Source organism: Petaurus breviceps, unplaced genomic scaffold (genome assembly GCF_028583685.1).
Source record: "Petaurus breviceps papuanus isolate PSGF00001 unplaced genomic scaffold, PetGlider_PUasm1.0 551, whole genome shotgun sequence".
In the NCBI taxonomy this organism is placed as follows: Eukaryota; Metazoa; Chordata; class Mammalia; order Diprotodontia; family Petauridae; genus Petaurus; species Petaurus breviceps.
This window is the reverse complement of record NW_027186372.1, coordinates 32,448,239-32,465,453: the sequence shown is the minus strand read 5'-3', so window position 1 is coordinate 32,465,453 and position 17,215 is coordinate 32,448,239. Positions and strand designations below refer to the sequence as shown.

The following is a 17,215-nucleotide window of genomic DNA, read 5'->3' as shown; positions in this document are numbered from 1 at the left end:
CATAGAATCATAGAGCTCTAGATTCTCAAGGCTGAGCAGGGATTTAGAAGGCCCCTAGCCTAAGCCCTACCTGAGTCAGAAGTGCCTCCACAGTATCTTTGACAAATGGTAACTAAGTCTCTGTTTGAACAACTAGGGTAATGGAGCCTTCATCCAAGGTTGCATTCTGGACAACTCGCGTTGTTCTGAAGATTTTCCTCCCAACAAAAGCCAGAGTCTGTTTTGCATTTTGGGGATGAAGTAAAAGAAATCATATGATTTCTAAACTAACTCTGCATAAAGGGAAGTCTATAGGTAAGAATAGTCCTGTGCCCTACAAGAGTAGGGCAGGGTGAGAATTTCAATGAGGACCCCAGATCCAGGGGCTGACTTTCAGCCCTTTCCCCAGCCCTCAGATTTCGATCAGCTGCCACCAATCCTTGGGCTTCTGACAAATAACCTCTCCCTCCAATTAGACCCTACTCTCTTAACCTATGAGCACTCACAGAAGTTGATCCTGTAGAGTGGGGAAATAGATTCCAGGGAGAGGATAGGAAAGAAAAAGAAGAAACAGGCAGGTGTCTAAAAACTAATCTTCTAATTGGATGGACAAAGAACAAGAAATAACTTAAGAACAATGACATGTGAACAAGAGGTGGGTGGAATGATATATATTGACTTTTATGTACATAGGCATTGAGGGTACCAAGAGTAAGGGAGATCATCAAAGAGGGGCATGTTTATCCCAAGAAGCCTTCTTGGAGGAGGTGAACCATGTCTGAAATTTATGGATGGAGAAGAAAGGGGTTCTTGCGTATAAGATCATGATATTTTGGACCTAAAAGGGACCTTAGAGTGGATTCACCTGAACCCCTTCATTTTATAGAAGAAGATGAGACACATAAAAGCAAGTGATTTTCCCAAGATCAGTGACAAAGCTAGAAACCAGGTCTCCTGATTTCTTGTCAGTCCTGCATGCCATATGATATAGCTCTCTATATGAGTGACAACAGACAAATTATCAACGATGGAAAGAAGGCTTTCAAACCCACTCTTCCCATAAAAAGGAAGACCCCTCTCTCAGCTGGATTGCCTTTAATGAATGCAGGGAAAACCACAGTACCTCCAGAGCACTGATCATCTTCAATTTCTCTGTTTTAAGGTGGTTAAGCTTCTTCCTGGGCTTGGCCTCCTTTGTGCCCCTCACAAATTGGTTCTATCTGTTATCAATATTTCCTAATTTCCCCTGAAGAGGTTCTGAGTCTTGCACAATAATGCACAATTTCCATTTTTAATAACATTTCAGCTATTGGGAATGACTGTCTAGCCTTAGCTATTGTGTACTATTCAGAGGTAATCTCTCTCCATCCCCAGATTCTTGTTTTCTCTTTGTTATTCAGAGAACTCCTTCTTTCCTGGAGGTTCCTACTCAATATGAGAGAAGAGGCAGGAGGGCAGAGTGGGACTCAGAGCTATACTCACATAGGAGTCCAGCCAAACTATGCCCGGGGCTGGTTTTCTTCCGTGGCTGCCACCTCTCCCCGTCCAAGTCTTGAACAACTTGAACCAGCCCTTTCTACCTCCTGTGGGAACACAAAGAAGTCCCCCAGCAGGGTCCTTTCTCTCGCCAGGACACAAAGGATTAACCTCATTCCCCAAAGAGAAGCACACACTTAGATCCTGGTCTAACTAAAGTAGTTAAATGGCACAGTGGATAGAGCACTGGGCATGGAGTCTGGAAGTCTGAGTTCAAATCCAGACTAAGTGAGTGTGTTCTCTTTCTCCCTGACCAATGGACAATCCAAGGGCAGAGCCCCTAGAAGCATCCATAAGCTCCCTCATTCTATCTACACACAGAAGTAGAACTCTGCCATCAATCCCCAATGAAGTGGGGAGATAGGAGTCAGGCTGGGGAATCCCTTCCTGTGTCAATTTGTTGAATTGTTGGCTATAGTTTGTTGAACTTGACTGTGTATAGCCAGGGTAGCCCTTTGCTGTTATTCTTGGATGGGGACTGGGACTGCTTTCTGGGTGTGGCTTCAGATGTGAATAAATGAAAAAGGATTTACCGAGTGCTTTCTCTGTGCCAAGCCCTGTGCTAAATGCTGGCGAAACTAATCAAAAAGCAAGAGGGTTCCTGTCCTTAAGCAGCTCACATTCTGTTAGGGGAAAACAAAGCACAGAGGAGGCTTCGCCTTCACATCAGATGGAAAGGCCCTGTGGTCTTGCAGTACAAGGCACATAGCAATGCATCATCTTTAGTGTCATTTCCATTACTAAGCCATATCCATTTCTGATGTTGAGCCATTTGATTGTGCCAAGGCCTTGGCTGGTGAGGACTTCCTTTCAGTCTCTGTGGCTTCGGAGGAGGCAGGAGATGCAGCATCTACAGAAGCAGTTACCACGTTCATCTCCAAAAGAGTTGTTCCCCTAGTCAGGGGTTCTTGGCCTGGGGCACATGATCTTGTTTTTTCTTTTTAAAATATATTTTGATAACGATTTCATTAGAATCAGTTTCTTTTGTAATCCTATGAATTTTACTTTATGCAATAAAAAATGTTATTTTGAGAAGGGATTCAGAGGCTTCACCAGAATGTGACTCCTAAATGTTCAAGAAACCCCTGGCCTGGCTGATTTCTGTGGGAGTGGATTGGGAGCAGCACCAGTGGTCTAGGGGGAATTGTTCCTGTGCTTTTTGGGCTTCCTTCCCCATCAGTAGCAGCTGATGAACAGTTGGCATTGGTGGGGGCAGGGATGACCCTCCCATCTCTCCAAGGGTTGTTCCCCGGGATGATGGCTTTGGGTAGTCTGGAAGCAGGGTCGGTGACCTGGGGAGGGGGTTACTGAAGTATGGGAGGGTGTTTACAAGCTGTCCTTCCTGTGTCCCTGAGTCAGATTCTCTGCTAAAGAACCACAAGCAGCAGGAGAGTTAGGAAGGTTCTGGGATCTTAGGACTTCTACCAAAAGCAGTGTCACAAACACAGGATGTCCCAAAAGTCTTAGTCCAGTTTTAAGCTTTAAGAGCTTAAATTATTTGAGGGGAGGTATAATAACTTAAAACTGCAGTAAGAACTTCCTTCCTTCCTTCCTTCCTTCCTTCCTTCCTTCCTTCCTTCCTTCCCTTTTAGCTTACAACATTCAATTCCACAATCCTTTGAGTTCCAAATTTTCTCGCCCTCCCTCATCTTCCCCCTCTTTCTCTCCTCCTTTTCCTCCTCCTCCTCCCCCTCCCCCCCACGCCTCCCACCGTGGAGGCATGCAATCCAATATAGGTTCTACAAATACCTTCACATTAAACATTAATCAAATTGTAAAGAAGAATTATAACCAATGGAATAAACAAGGAGAAAGAAGGAACAAAACAAAACAAAAAAGAGAGAGGGCAAGTGGTTTGTTTCAGTTGCAGTAAGACTTTTGGGACACCCTATACTGCATTTCTATACTAGCTGTGAGGGGGACACTAAAGAAAGTTGCTTCTTTGCATATGGGCACAGCTATTCAAATATAGTTTGAGAGAGGCAAAACTATTTACTGAGGATAGGGGCTCGTTGTTAATAGTAATAGTTTTTATATAGTGCTTTACAAATATTAACCCATTTTATACTTACTACAATCCTGGGAGGTGGGCACTTTTACTCCCATTTTATAGATGAGGAAACTGGATCAAACAGAGGGTTGTTAAGTGACTTGTGCAGGGTCACGAGCTAGTGTCTGAGGCTAGATTTGAATTTTGATCTTCCTGGTTCCATGTCCAGTGCCCTTTTCACAGCACTCCCTAGCTGCCTTACTGTTGTTACTGTTCCTTCATCTTGGCATCCCCAGCACCTAACAGAGGGACTTAACTGTGTGTTGGATTGGGTCGAGAAGGCTAGGAGGACTGAAATCATCATCTTTACTCTGACTTGGCTAAGCTACGCTGAACAAGCCAGGGCCCTCGTTAGAAGAGACTTGTGAGACATTCAGGTTTTAAGAAATTTACCTTCTCGTTTAGAAAAGGCAAAAGAATAAGTTCTCACTAGATCAGAGTTTGTTTAAATGCCTTGAGATTTTCCCTTGAACTTGGGCATTCAGAGACAGGACAATTTGTAAACAGACTGATTTTTGCACATAGGCAAAAAAAATTGCACATTGGAATAGTTTGCTGATTCAGCAATGTCTGTGTGCATGTGGTGGTGGTGGTGGTGGTGGGAGTGGGGAACTCACGATTGTGAATTGTTCTGGGATCATCTCTAATCCTAGAATCACATGCTGAAACAACTGACAATTTCTAGCTATTTCAATATTCACTAGGATCAATAGATCATCACTGGAGCCTCACACTCAACTTACAGATGTCAAAGAAACAGAATATTTCTATCCATGTAGCTGAATATCGTATTACCTTATTGAATTTTCAGTCCAACTTCCTGGCCATGAGGTCATAGGATTTAGAGAGATTTACAGAGTCAGAAATCGAGTCTTAGAGAGAAAAAAGGACTTGCCCAGGGCCACACAGAGAGTGAGTGGCAAACCAAGGATTTGTACTTAGATCTTCTGACTTTAGACTTAATATTCTTTCCCTATACTGGAGTGGGGAACCTGCAGTTCAAGGTCACATGTGGCCCTCTAAATCCTCAAGTATTGCCCTTTGACTGACAGGCTGCACTTGAGGACTTAGAGGGTCACATGTGACCTCAAGGCCACAGGTTCCCACCCCTACACTATACCATGAGCTCTTTTTAGCATGAGCAGTTATATACCCCTATCTCTACAATCCTGCACTTGGGCATTTTAATGTTTGAACCACAATGTAAGACTTTACATTTTCTTCTCCTTAAGTCTGGTAGTTTTGGCCCATTGTCCCACTTTGTCAAGCTCTTGGTGGAGACCTATTTTGTTATCTGGTATGTTAGTTGTTCCTTCTAGTTTCATCTCATTCATGTAACTGATAAATATACCACCTATCCCTTTATCCAAGTTATTGATGAGTGTTGAAGAGGTCAAGATCAACAAGAAAGCCCTATTGGAATCCACTCTCCAATAACTTCTGATTCTCTGTCTCCTTTGGGAGACCAAATTGGAGGCTTCATGTTAGTAAGACATACTGCGTATATTGGGAAACAGTAAGGACATTATGTAACTTACCATAGTTGTTTCAGCGATGGAGCCAAAACTGTTGATGAAAATGTTGCAGCTCACATTGACTGGGGGACCTGAAAAGCAAGAAGGATAGAAGTTACTTTTCTACCCCAGGGTTGTCAGCCCCAGTGATGACTCTACAACCGTGTGAAGCCCTACAGGGCAGGGCTCCTTAGTCCAGCAATCAAGGCCTCCAGGACCTTGTATCCAGCTCTCTAGTCTTCGATTACACTAATAACCTTTAACATTCTATACTCTCTGTTCTAAGATCGCTTCCAGCTTTAAAATTGTCCCTTGTATATTCTACTTTTCATTTTTGGCAGTCTATGGTCTATATTATAAGTCATGGTCTAGATCAAATTTTTTGTTTTATGGTTTAATGTCTTCCAGCTAGAGTCCCCCTTATATTTTATGAGCTATGACTGTGATTTTTTTTTTCTAGATTATTAACCCCATGAAGCCAGGATTCATGTCTTTTTCTTTTCTCACTTCTAAGCAATGGAGTAGATGCTCATATCATTAAATTTGTTGTATTGTTGACCCATCCTTCAGATTGGGACCTTCTCCTTAGGTGGTTTTGGGATTCCTCTCCTTTGTAAATACCTGCAATTCTTCCCTGCTGTTTTCCTGATGTGCATCATTTTTTTTTGGTCCTGGAGAAAGTACCAGGTAGCAAGCACCAGGGGCTAAATTGGGATGTGCATTCATTAATACAAGATGATTCATTACTCCACCATATGGTCCCTTCCCCAAACTCCATCGGCTGCCTTCTAATTTGTGGCTGAAATGTAGTCACGCTGCAGAATTTGGAGGCCATTTTGGGAATCATGATGTTCTTCTGCTGAACTTATGAACTGCAGTCGATTGCTTGCTATGAGGTTGATGGGAATTGCCTGAAGTGGAACTGGGGGTAAGTCTTAAGGATTGTTGACAAGGCTTTTGTAATTCCCCCGGGGCACAGGGGAACTGGAGCCGAGCTAGGAATACAAGAACAACGCTTGTCTTAGATCAAACATTAGTTAGGGAGATAAAACACACATACTGAAATCAACAAGCCTTTATTAATTACTTGCTATGTACCAGGTAACATGAAAAGTGCTGAGAATTCAAAGAAAAAGCAAAAACAGATCCTTAGAGGATCTTACATTCTAAAGGCAGAAGACAATAGGTATGAATTGAGGTACAAGATACAGAGTAGATACAAGCTAACTTTTTAGAAGGGAAATTATTAACAACGAGGGTAAAGGGGAATAGGAAACTCCTGCAGAAAGTGCCACTTGAGGCAAGTCTTTAAAGAAGCTCAGTATCCTAAGAGGTAGATGTGAGTAGAGTTTTCCAGGCATGGCCGGGAGGAGGAAGGAGAGAGGGGAAGCCAGTCAAAGTCATTGAGGTGGGAGATGGAAGGGATATCCTGTGTGAGGAAGAGCGATAAGGTCACTACAACTGTACTATATATATAGAGAGGGGAGTAATGTGTAAGAAGCCTAGAAAGACAGGAAGGGGACAGCCTATGAACAACTTTAAATGACAGAGAAGTTTATGTTTTAACTGAGTATTACTAGGGATAGCCAGGTGGTGCAGGGATGGAGAGCTGGCTCTGGAGTCAGAAAGACTCGTCTTCCTGAATTCAAATCTGGCCTCAGATATTTAATAGCTGTTTGACCCCGGGCAAGTCACTTAATACTTTTTGCCTCAGTTTCCTTATCTGTAAAATGAGCTGGAGAAGAAAATGGCAAACCACTCTGGTATCTTTGCCAAGAAAACCCCCAGTAGGGTCACAAAGAATTGAATGTGACTGAAAAATGACTGAACTATAACAATAGGGAACCAGTGGAGTTTACTGAGTAGGTAGGTGGCTTAGCCAGACCTGGTCTTCAAGAAAATGGCTTTGCTAGCCACGTGGAGGATGAAATGGAATAGGCAGAGGCTATTGGTCAACAGTACAGTCACAGGATGATGAGGGGTTAAACTAGGGGGGTGGCTACATGAATAGAATATATATCGTGTTGTGGAAATAGAAAGAATAAGACTGGGTCACTGATTGAATACACAGGGTGAATAAGGGGGAGGGGCCAAGCATGTGGGAAGAAAGGAAAAAAATGTACATGATAACTTCATTATATATTTATAAGCTGTATATAATAGATTTGTAATTTCATGTACAATCATCTTTTTTATTATCACACTATGTTATGGAAATGCTTGTTTTATTCCATAAAATAAATAAAATTTTTTTGAAGAGATCAAGATCAACGAGATGAAAATGTGATTATAAATCAGTGTAACTGCAAGGCTGGTGATGTCCTTGACAGTAAAGTTCAGAGGAAGGGTAGATTCTTGGGGTAAGATAATGAGTTTTATTTTGGACACACTGAGCTTGAGATGTCTTAAGATGAGACATTCAGTTTGAAATGTCCAATAGGCAGTTCATGATGTGGGACTAGAGTTCAGGAGAGGAACCAGGGCTGGATATAGATCAGGGAGTCATCTGTTCCAGAGCTCTTGAAAGCAAAGTTGACCTGAGGAACTTTTCCTCAGGTTATAGGATGATTGTTTAATAATATAATTGATTAATTTCTAAGAATATAATTGATTAATAATTAACAAAATCATTTATTAAATTAATTGATAATTACCAAAATTAATGAATAATTAATAATAGCATAATTGATTAATAACATAGGATTGTTGTTTAAATGAAAAACAAGATAGTATGTAGAGCTCAGTCTAAAGCCAATGCAGAAATGCTATAGGAATTCAGAGAAGGTAGAGATTACTGTAGGTTGCAATAGTCCAGGAAAACTTTCTGGAAGAAGCAGTAATTAAAAAGTAGTAATTGTAGTTATTGAGCTAAGCCTTCAAGGAGGAGGGGTAGGATTTGGAAAGGCCAACAAAAGGGTTGAGAAGAAACAGCCAGCATCCACAGAAGATCGTAGCATTTTAGAGCAAAAGGAACCTTAAGATTTATTAAACACGATATGAGTGGTACCCAAAGTCTTGTATCAAAAGGTTAGGATTTAAGGGATTGGGAGAAACAGCTCCATGGGGAAGTGGAAGGCTCTGAAAGGGAAGTGAGTAAAACGGAGACCGTCAGAGGTGGAGGGGACTTAGGACATAGAATGTCAGGGATGGGAGGTGATTTAGTCTCCTTTTTACAGAGAAGCAAATTGAGGCCAGAGGAGGGAAGTAGCTAACTGAGTTTACACAGCAAGTTAGTGGCAGATCTAAACTATAACTAAGGTCTTTGGACATCAATTCTTTTTCTATGAAATTTAAAGGGGATTCTAGAGGCCTGTGGGGCTAATTTTTGTATTAGCAGGATGAGATGTGTGAATCTGGTCCATTCTCACCGACAACCTATATCAAAACAGCCTCTGGCTATCATCCAGACTCTGCCAAAACTTTATGCTCCACAGTGGGAAGGGCCCTTGAGATTTACGTTTTACGTAGGAAGTAGCACAGAGAAGAAAAATGATTCAACTCAGTTCAATAAACATTTATTAAGTGCCAAGCATTGTGTTTTGGAGATTCAAAGTAAAGCAAAGTTAGTGGGGGGAGGAGAGGGCGTGAGGAGGACTCCAGGTCACCTGGTTCCTAGGCTAGTGTTCTTTCTTCAGGAAGGTACCTCTATTTCCTCTCTCCCAATAAATCTGAGTCTTTTGTCTTCACAAAGAGTCCCCTTCATTTGCATTAAGATGCCCTGATGAGTTACTACCAGTTTCTTTGAACCCCACCCCCAGAGTGTCTGATTGTCTGCCTGTGATTGGATCTTGATTTATGTGTAGGAAAGGAAGCCAGTAAACCACCCCAAGGGGAGGTACAGTTCATTGAAATAAATCTGAAATTAAATTATAGCAAAGAAAATTATAAACCGTCAGCCTTTGGCCAAAGGATAATGTATAGATTTCATTAAATATTAAAGTTTAATTTTGATTCTGTGTATGTATTTGTGCTAGGGTGGGGCCCCTGGGCTCAAGAGGCTTTCTGAAGGGCTGCCAGGATCTGTAGGAGCTACACTCTTCCTCCCACCTGGCTTGCCTCAGTGAACTGAAGCAGTCCAGTGATTAATTGCTCCTTGGAATCTTCAACCTCTCACCCTGTGCTAATCAGAATTACCCCAAGAGTCAGGGTCAAGAGCTGGGTGATAAGAGTAGTGGGCAAATAGGAAGGGTTGAGAAGAAACAGCAAGCATCCATAGAAGATTGTAGCATTTTAGAGCAAAAGGAATCTTCAAATATAGCATGTTAGAGCATAAAGAATGTCAGAGCTGGAGAGTTCTTAGAATGTAGAATGTTGGAGCTGGGAAGAAAAATCTAATATAGAATGTAAGAGCTAGAAGGAACCCAAGAATATAGACTAGCAAGATTTAGATATCTGCTCACCCTAGCCCTCATTTTACACTCGAGGAAACAGGGTCAGAGAAGTGACTTGACTTACCCAAGGTCTCACAACAGTAGTGTTGGAGACAGAACTTGAACCTAGGTCTCCTAACTTGTTCCACTGAACTAAGCTGTCTCACTTAGATCTGATTGTCATTTGAAGTGTTCTATACAGACAGGACATTTCAGTAAAGTCTCAAAGAACAACGAGAGAGAGAAATGAGCAAATATTAGGAAAATTGCTTCCAGTCAACAAATCCCCGGACCAGGTCTTGGGCTAAAGCCAAGAGAAAAGCCAAGGAAGGCACCTGGAATCCCAGATCAATTAGGCGGGATTAGAGGAACAGGCCCTTTCAGAGAAGCACCTCTGAAGCTGCATATAGGGAACCCTATAACTAGTTTAGTTGGGGTTAGGCTGCTGGGGGAGGAGAACACATTGTTACAAAGCTTATGGGAGAGATCAGGGATGTTGGGCTCAGCACAGCTGTTTGACAATGGCTCCAGCAAGATCTATATCCTGTCTTTCTTTGCCTCACCTAGATTTGCTACAGACTCCAGTGGGGAGAAAACCCACTAGGACCCTTATAAAACACTTTGGTGGTGATGTAGGGCTTGGTGGTGAGTCAGGAACAGAACACAGTTCAGTCATCTCCATGCTCTGATCATTATGGTCATGTAAGAACTAGAAGGGATTTTAGAGATGATTAAATACAGCACCCCTCTCCTTCATTTTATAGATGGGGAAACTGAGGCTCAAGGAAGGGGAGTGACTTGCCCAAAGCCATCTGTTATTATTCACCCCTTGGTTTTGAAGAAGACCGATAAAATCACAGGTGATGTCTTGACTTGCTAGTTAAGTGAGGCACAAATTCATTAGCTTCACCCTCTTCCTGAGTCATTGAAGTCCAGGCTCAGGACAAAAATCAAGATGGCTGGTGATGGCTTGGGATGTGGTGGATGACCTTGACAACTTTGATGTCTGACCAAGCTCTAAGCTCTCCACAATGCCTGCTTTAGCTGCCTTCACAACCATTGGGAAAAATTGTTCTCACCTGCCCATTCTGCTGGGAGAAGTCACCACGTACTTGGGTAGACATCCCCCTAACTTACTGATGGATTTGAGGTCCATCTGGTTTTAGCCTGTCCACCTTGACAGTTTTACTGGGGTGTGTCCATTGTCCGAAGTACAGCTTCTCAGAGTCACAGGTGAGAGCTGGGTGATGGGTAGACACCAAAGATGGATGAGGAGCCCTGAAAAGGACTTGCTGAGTTCTCACACTAGTTCTCCTGAACACCCCATTCACCCCAAAGCCATCTAATGAGTCAGTAGTAGAGTTGGGGACAAAATCTCAAATTTCTTGATTCTTAGTCAAGGGCTGTTTCCATGACACAATACAGCACTGAGTGAAGCATAGCCCCCATCCCAATGTGACTTCTAACTATCTCTGAGAATCAGATTCTTCAAGTCAGAAGGAAGCCCAGAAATCACCAGTCCAACCTATAACTCCATACTATAATTTCCTCTATCTCTTTCCTGACTGATGGCTATCCAGCCTGTGGTTAAACACTTCCACCAGGGTGGGGGTGGATCCCAATACCTCCTCAGACAGTTGATTGAAGGACAGTTCTAACTGGTAGGAAGGAATTCCTTCCATTGGAATCTGTGAGGTGTAGAGGGGGAGAGTCAATATCCCCTTGACTGCTGATCCTCCTCCCCCCATCACTTCCCTGGTCTCCTTGACAGAGTGAACCTGTAGTATCCAGTATGTATCAAAGATTTAGTCTAGCTTCTGGGCAATGCATGGGCTTGAATAGGTGCCAGGAATAAGGGTTTCCATTTTACTAGTTTTAAGAAAGAGAGACCAGCTGCATCATCCCATCTGCTGCTTCATCCTATTTAAATTAGACTCTACCCTATTGTTCCCTTCTCACTAGAGCAAACAGACTTGGATCAGAAGCCCTGACTTTAAGTCCTGCCTCCAGCAATGTATAAAACCCAAAGGAATAAATCTCTAAAGGTACTATTTCAGACACTACCAGGGATGATATTTTTGGGCAAAGGGGCATTTCAGAAGCCCTTGAATCACTTCATTGGTAGGCATATAGCCTGTCCTGGCATGAGGGAAAGAGTTGTTAGGGAAAGGCACTGTACAAATTCAAGGTCAAAAAAACCTGTGATTCTTTTGAGCTCCCTTTCTCCTCTTAGTCTGTCTATTAGAGACATTCCATAGATTCATGGATGGTCAGAGCTAGAAACGACTTTAAAACATAGAATGTCAAACTCAGAAAGCCACTTAGAGATTATTTAATACAATCCCCCCACCATATTTTTTTTACAGAAGTCTAGAGAAAGGAAATGGCTTGCTCAAGGTCACACATAAAATAAGAAAAAGAATCAGGATTCAAACCCAGGTCTTCTGAGTATAGATACAGTATTTTCCCCACTATACTATGTCAAAGATGAGAGGCAGAATGAAGTTTAAAAAAAGTCAGGTCTGAATGGTACCTTGCAAACCTAGAACATAGATTGTCAGAACTAGAAAGGACTTTAGAATATTGACTATTTGATAGAACGATGAATATGGAGACTGGACTCCTAAAAGGCCTTCTCATCTCCATTTCCTCTTAGCTCCAATCCATCCTTAATACTAATATCAGACCAATAGTCCTTATATCTTCATTTATTTGTGTCATTCTTCAGCTCAAATATCTTCAATTCCCTATTTCATTCTTCAACGGACATGTAATCTCATTGACTCAGTGAATATTCCTACCAGCTAAACAAATTACAATCCATCTATGCCTTCCACTATGTGTAGTTCTTGCCCAAATTCTCTTATCAATCCTCCACAGAGGGTCTGCCCAATGTACTGAAGTCTTTCCTTTAGGATCTTTCTACATTTTATAGGTACCTATTTTCTCAACATGTGACCAGTCTACCTCTTTTTCCAATCCTTCATTTTCTTCACTGTGATACCTCTTTAAAGCATTTCTTGCATGTGGCAAATATATTGCCCATATTTGTGCCACCATGAATCTTTCCATTTCCATTTGGGACATTCACAATTGATTTACTAATTTAATGGATTTGCCATTCGACTGTAAGTCTCATTTTCATCCATTTGGTTTTTCCCATTTGAGTTGTTCGGTCTATCTCCTGAATAGTTTTGGGTCTCACTGGAGAGTCCAGTAATATCCTGATGCTCAATATAGTCAGCACAATATTATCTATATACAACAGAAGCTAGAAAACCTCACTGTTTCTAGGAAGTTTTTTCCATTAGAACCTTAGGAACCTAAATTTAGAGCTAGAAGACCGTCCTTAGACGTCATGTATTCTAATTCTTCAATTTTATAGGTGAGGAAAGATTAAATGATTTGTCTAAGGTAATATAGATATCTATATAGATGATAAGTAGAAAAGTCAGAATTTCAACCCTGGTCCTTTTAACTCCAAATCCAGTTTTCTTTCGTGTGTGTGTGTGTGTGTGTGTGTGTGTGTGTGTGTGTGTGTGTGTGTGAGAGAGAGAGAGAGAGAGAGAGAGACAGGCATTATAGTATAGCGGAAAGTGCTCTGACTCTGAAGTCAAAAGAATATAGGGATCAATGTTCAAATTTTATTTCTGATGTTTACTACAAGTAGTGACTATAGGCAAGTCACATAACCTCTTTGGGTCTCAGTTTTTTAATCTGTAAAAATAAGTGGGTTGGACTAGAGGTCCAGCTTCTAGCTGACCCCAGATTGTCCCCAGAAGTCTTTTCTAGCTATAAGTCTATGATGCTATGATACATTGGTGATCTTTTGTTTATATTACTGTTAACTTCCTAGTTATCCTCCCCTAATAGAAACCTCTCTTATAACATAAAAGTATAGTAGGTACTTAATCATATATAAGTATAGTAAAACAAATCAACACGTTGTCCAAAACATGCTCCACTCTATACCAGTACCTTTCTGCTGAGAGTTAGGAGGCATGTTTCATATCAGTCCTTTGAAGTCACTATTAGTCTCCAATGTTCTTCATTGTACCACATCCTTCAATGACAATGGTGAACTTTTAATGAGAATACATTTCTATGGTTTATGCCTAGAAAGATGTATACACTCAGAGGGTCATCGAACAAAATTACCTCCACAGTTGTAGGGATCTTGCGTTATCAAGGAATCCTTATTGCCAATCAAACAAAATTCAGACTTGTTGTCTGACATTTAAGGCTCTCTATAAGAAATTCCATCTTTGTATTCTCTCTTAATCTTCTGTTGCTTTTCTTCATGCCATCTATGATCCAGTTAAACCATATTATTCTTGGTTCCCCCGACATATTCTGGGTGTCCTTGCTTCTTTGCCTTTGTTCATATTTTCCCCTTTGGCTTGTGTTTCCCTTTTCCTCTTTACCTGATGAGTTTTGAATCATCTTTTAAATGCCACCTCCTCCCTAATCCCTCAGTTGGTAAAGATCTTTTCTCTATTCAGATTTTATATAGCACATTGCATTGCATTGTACATCTCTAATGCACTTATCATACGATATTTTTATTACACTTTTTTTAGTTTGTGTTTTTCTCCATTATCAACATGAGGAAAGATATGATGTCTTATTTAAACTTTGATCCCCCTTAGCACCCAACACAGTCCCCTCTTCACACAGTGGACACTTAAATATTTATTTAAAGTTTGAATTCATGCTGTAAGGGATATTAACAAGTAGAACATGGAATGTTAGAGTTGGAGGGGACATTAAAAAAATATAACACAGGACATAGAGTTTTAGAGCTTGGAGGAACTTAAAAAAATAGAATTTCTGAGCTGGAATGATCCTTAGAGAGCATTAAATTCACTTCATTTTACAGAAAAGGAAACTGAGGCCTAGAGAGGTGAAGTGTGCTCCAGAGCTAGGGTTAAAATCTAGATCTCTTGATTCTTAGTACTGGGCTCTGTCCATTACAACAAAAGACTTCAATAAAACAAAGGGAGAGGGGTGGCCAGGTGGCTCAGCGAGTAAGAGCACTGGCTCCAGTGTTGAGATGACCTGGGGATCAAATCTGGGCTCAGATACTCAGCACCACGCCCAGAAATAACTGGTTGTGTAACCTTGAGCAAGTTACTTAACCCGGATTGCTTAAAAAAAAAAATAAAACAAAGGGGGAAAGGGTAAGGGGATCAGGAGAAGAAAAAGGGAGGAGATTGGGTACCTTTAAAATTAGGTCTGATCCTGGCATCATATCCCGAGGTTCTCCCCATCAGTTTATCCAGAAAATCCGAGGGAGACATAGGTTTGGGTGCGGAACGGGCCGCAGCCTCAGCTTCCTTGGAAGCAGCCAGACTGGGGGAGGAGAAAGGAAAAGAAAGATTAGTTACCAATGTGCCCCCACTTTGCTAGGGGTGTTTCCCTAGAGGCCTATTCCACAGCTGAGAGATGTGACACATACTTCTCTGGCTTCTTAATAAGGAAGGCCCCAACTAAATTGTTTACCCAGCCCAAACATCACCCTGCGGAAGGTCCCGGCAGCTGGCCAAGCGCTCGAGTGATGACGATCGGACAGAAGCTGCCGACTAATTTAGGGACAGATCCCTGGGGTCTGGAGGAATCACAGCTGTGATCTTGGCTCCTAAATCCCCATGGAGGCTGTGACTGGAAAATTAACCTTCTGCCTGCCAGACTTCTAGTTACCTGGCTCTCTCCCTGTGCTCTGTCTCCCTCCTTTCCTATTCCAGACATCAAGGTTTGCTGTTCAAGCACTTTGGTCTAGCTAAATTCTTACTTCTATGTACTCTCATGAGTACTGCTCCTTCCTTACTATCAAAGCACAAACACAGCCACACACACACACATGAAAATAATACATATACATATAAGACACAGGTCTTCATAAAAACATACCCACCAACCCTCATATAGAGGGTCATAACATCATAGACCCATATATAGACCCAGAAATATCGTTTATAAATATAACATATAATATACACACATATGCACATGTTTATACTATAAATACATATACATAAACAGCAACCTACACCGTGAAAATAAGCACACACATGGTCACACACACATACTTGCACCCATGCACACACATAGACACACAGGAACATATACATATGAAAACATAAATACATAGATGTATATACACATATATGTATAGACACATGTATATCTACACAAGCCAACAGATACACAATTTTACACTTATAATACAAGCTTTAGACATACATTTTTATCCACGTATATCTCTCCAAACTCATACGCATATACACATACACATATACATATACACATACACATATCTAGGCAGACATCCATATATACCCTCACAAGACACATATATTCACACCCACAGATTGTGCTGGTCCTTCATTCTCAAAGAGGACCATGACATCAGGGAGATGATGAAATGACTTGCAGTTGACTTTGATTCGAGTAAGGGAGGGCTGTGCAAGGTCACCAGCCTCACTTTCTCCTCCAGAGCCATCTGGGTCCAGTGGCCAGATATTCATCAGGATGACTGGAGATGGCCCAGGATGCAATGAGAGACCCTGCCCCTTTTAGGCTAAGCTCTTTTCAGGTTCTCGCTATGAATGAGGCAATGCCCATTCAGTACATAGGACTCTTTAAGAAGTGAGTCAAAGGGATGAGCCCTTTAATAAAAAAAATCAAACTGGAAGGGGAAGACCCTCAGGGTTTCAACCAAAAGAGAAACAGTTACTATTTACATTCACTCTGAGCTAGGAGGGACCTATTGTTGTCCAATCTATGATGATGATTGGACCATAGGAATGTTAAGCTTTTGGCTAGGGATGGAACACACCTAACAAAAGTCAGTAAGAAGATATTTGCGTGTAACCCTGCAAATCAAAGAAAAAGGGGCTTTAAATTCAAAAGGAAGGAGGAAGAAGAATGATCTTGTATATCCACTGAACTAGATATAATAGAGAGTGGCCACACTGTAGGAAAAAGAACAGCATTAGAGGTGTCCAGAAGTTCACAGGAAACAAAATCCAAGGAAGAAACCTGAAATAAAACTTATGTCTTTGGATGTCTATGCACAAATATACAAAGTATGGATAACAAGTAAAGAAAATGAGAGTTTCAAATACAGGCAGGCAAATTTAACTTGCCAGGGTGAGACCTATAACTGTAATACGACTCTGGAAAGATCTGCTTTATTGGAAAGAAACAGGATATGGACACATACCAAGAAGGCCAAAGACAAAAAGAAATATCATACATATATCAAAACATTCATTTTTGTAGTATCAAAAAACTGTGAGCAGCATGGGTGCCTGTTGAATGGAAAGTGGCTGAACAAGTCATGGTATATAAGAATGTAGAAGAATATTGCTGCTCTCTAAGAAATGACATGTGAATAATTCAGAAAAAATATATGAAGACTGGTATGAACTAATGCATAGTGAAGTAATAGGGAAAAGGAAAATAGGTCTATACAATACAGTAGGATAAATGAAAAGAATGATACAAGAAAACTGAATATTGGGTAACTAGAATGATCAATTTTGTCTCCAGAGAAGAGATGAGGAAATATACTTCTCTCCCATTGTCAGAGAGGTGGAGGGCTAGGGATATGGAATGTTGCATATGCTGTCAGATGAAGTTACCTTGGCTGTTGATTTTTGAAAAGCTGTTTTCATTTGCTATAAGAAATGATCAGGGAAGAAAGGATGTGTATAGATACACATACACACACACACATATATATGAAAATGACTGATATAAAA

General features: G+C 41.2%; 1 protein-coding gene across 2 annotated transcripts in view; it reads right to left on the bottom strand.

The window, feature by feature from the left end:
• GLRA1 (glycine receptor alpha 1) overlaps positions 1-17,215 on the bottom strand; it is an 82,133-nt gene that overhangs the window by 37,351 nt on the left and 27,567 nt on the right. The window contains exons 2-3 of one of the 2 annotated variants that reach the window (XM_069102289.1): positions 14,671-14,801; positions 5,104-5,171 (exon numbers count right to left, since the gene is read on the bottom strand). In XM_069102289.1, coding sequence (XP_068958390.1) covers positions 5,104-5,171; positions 14,671-14,801 — 199 coding nt within the window. Of the gene's footprint in view, positions 1-5,103; positions 5,172-14,670; positions 14,802-17,215 lie in introns of those variants that run through there. The other variant, XM_069102290.1, reaches the window with a different exon arrangement.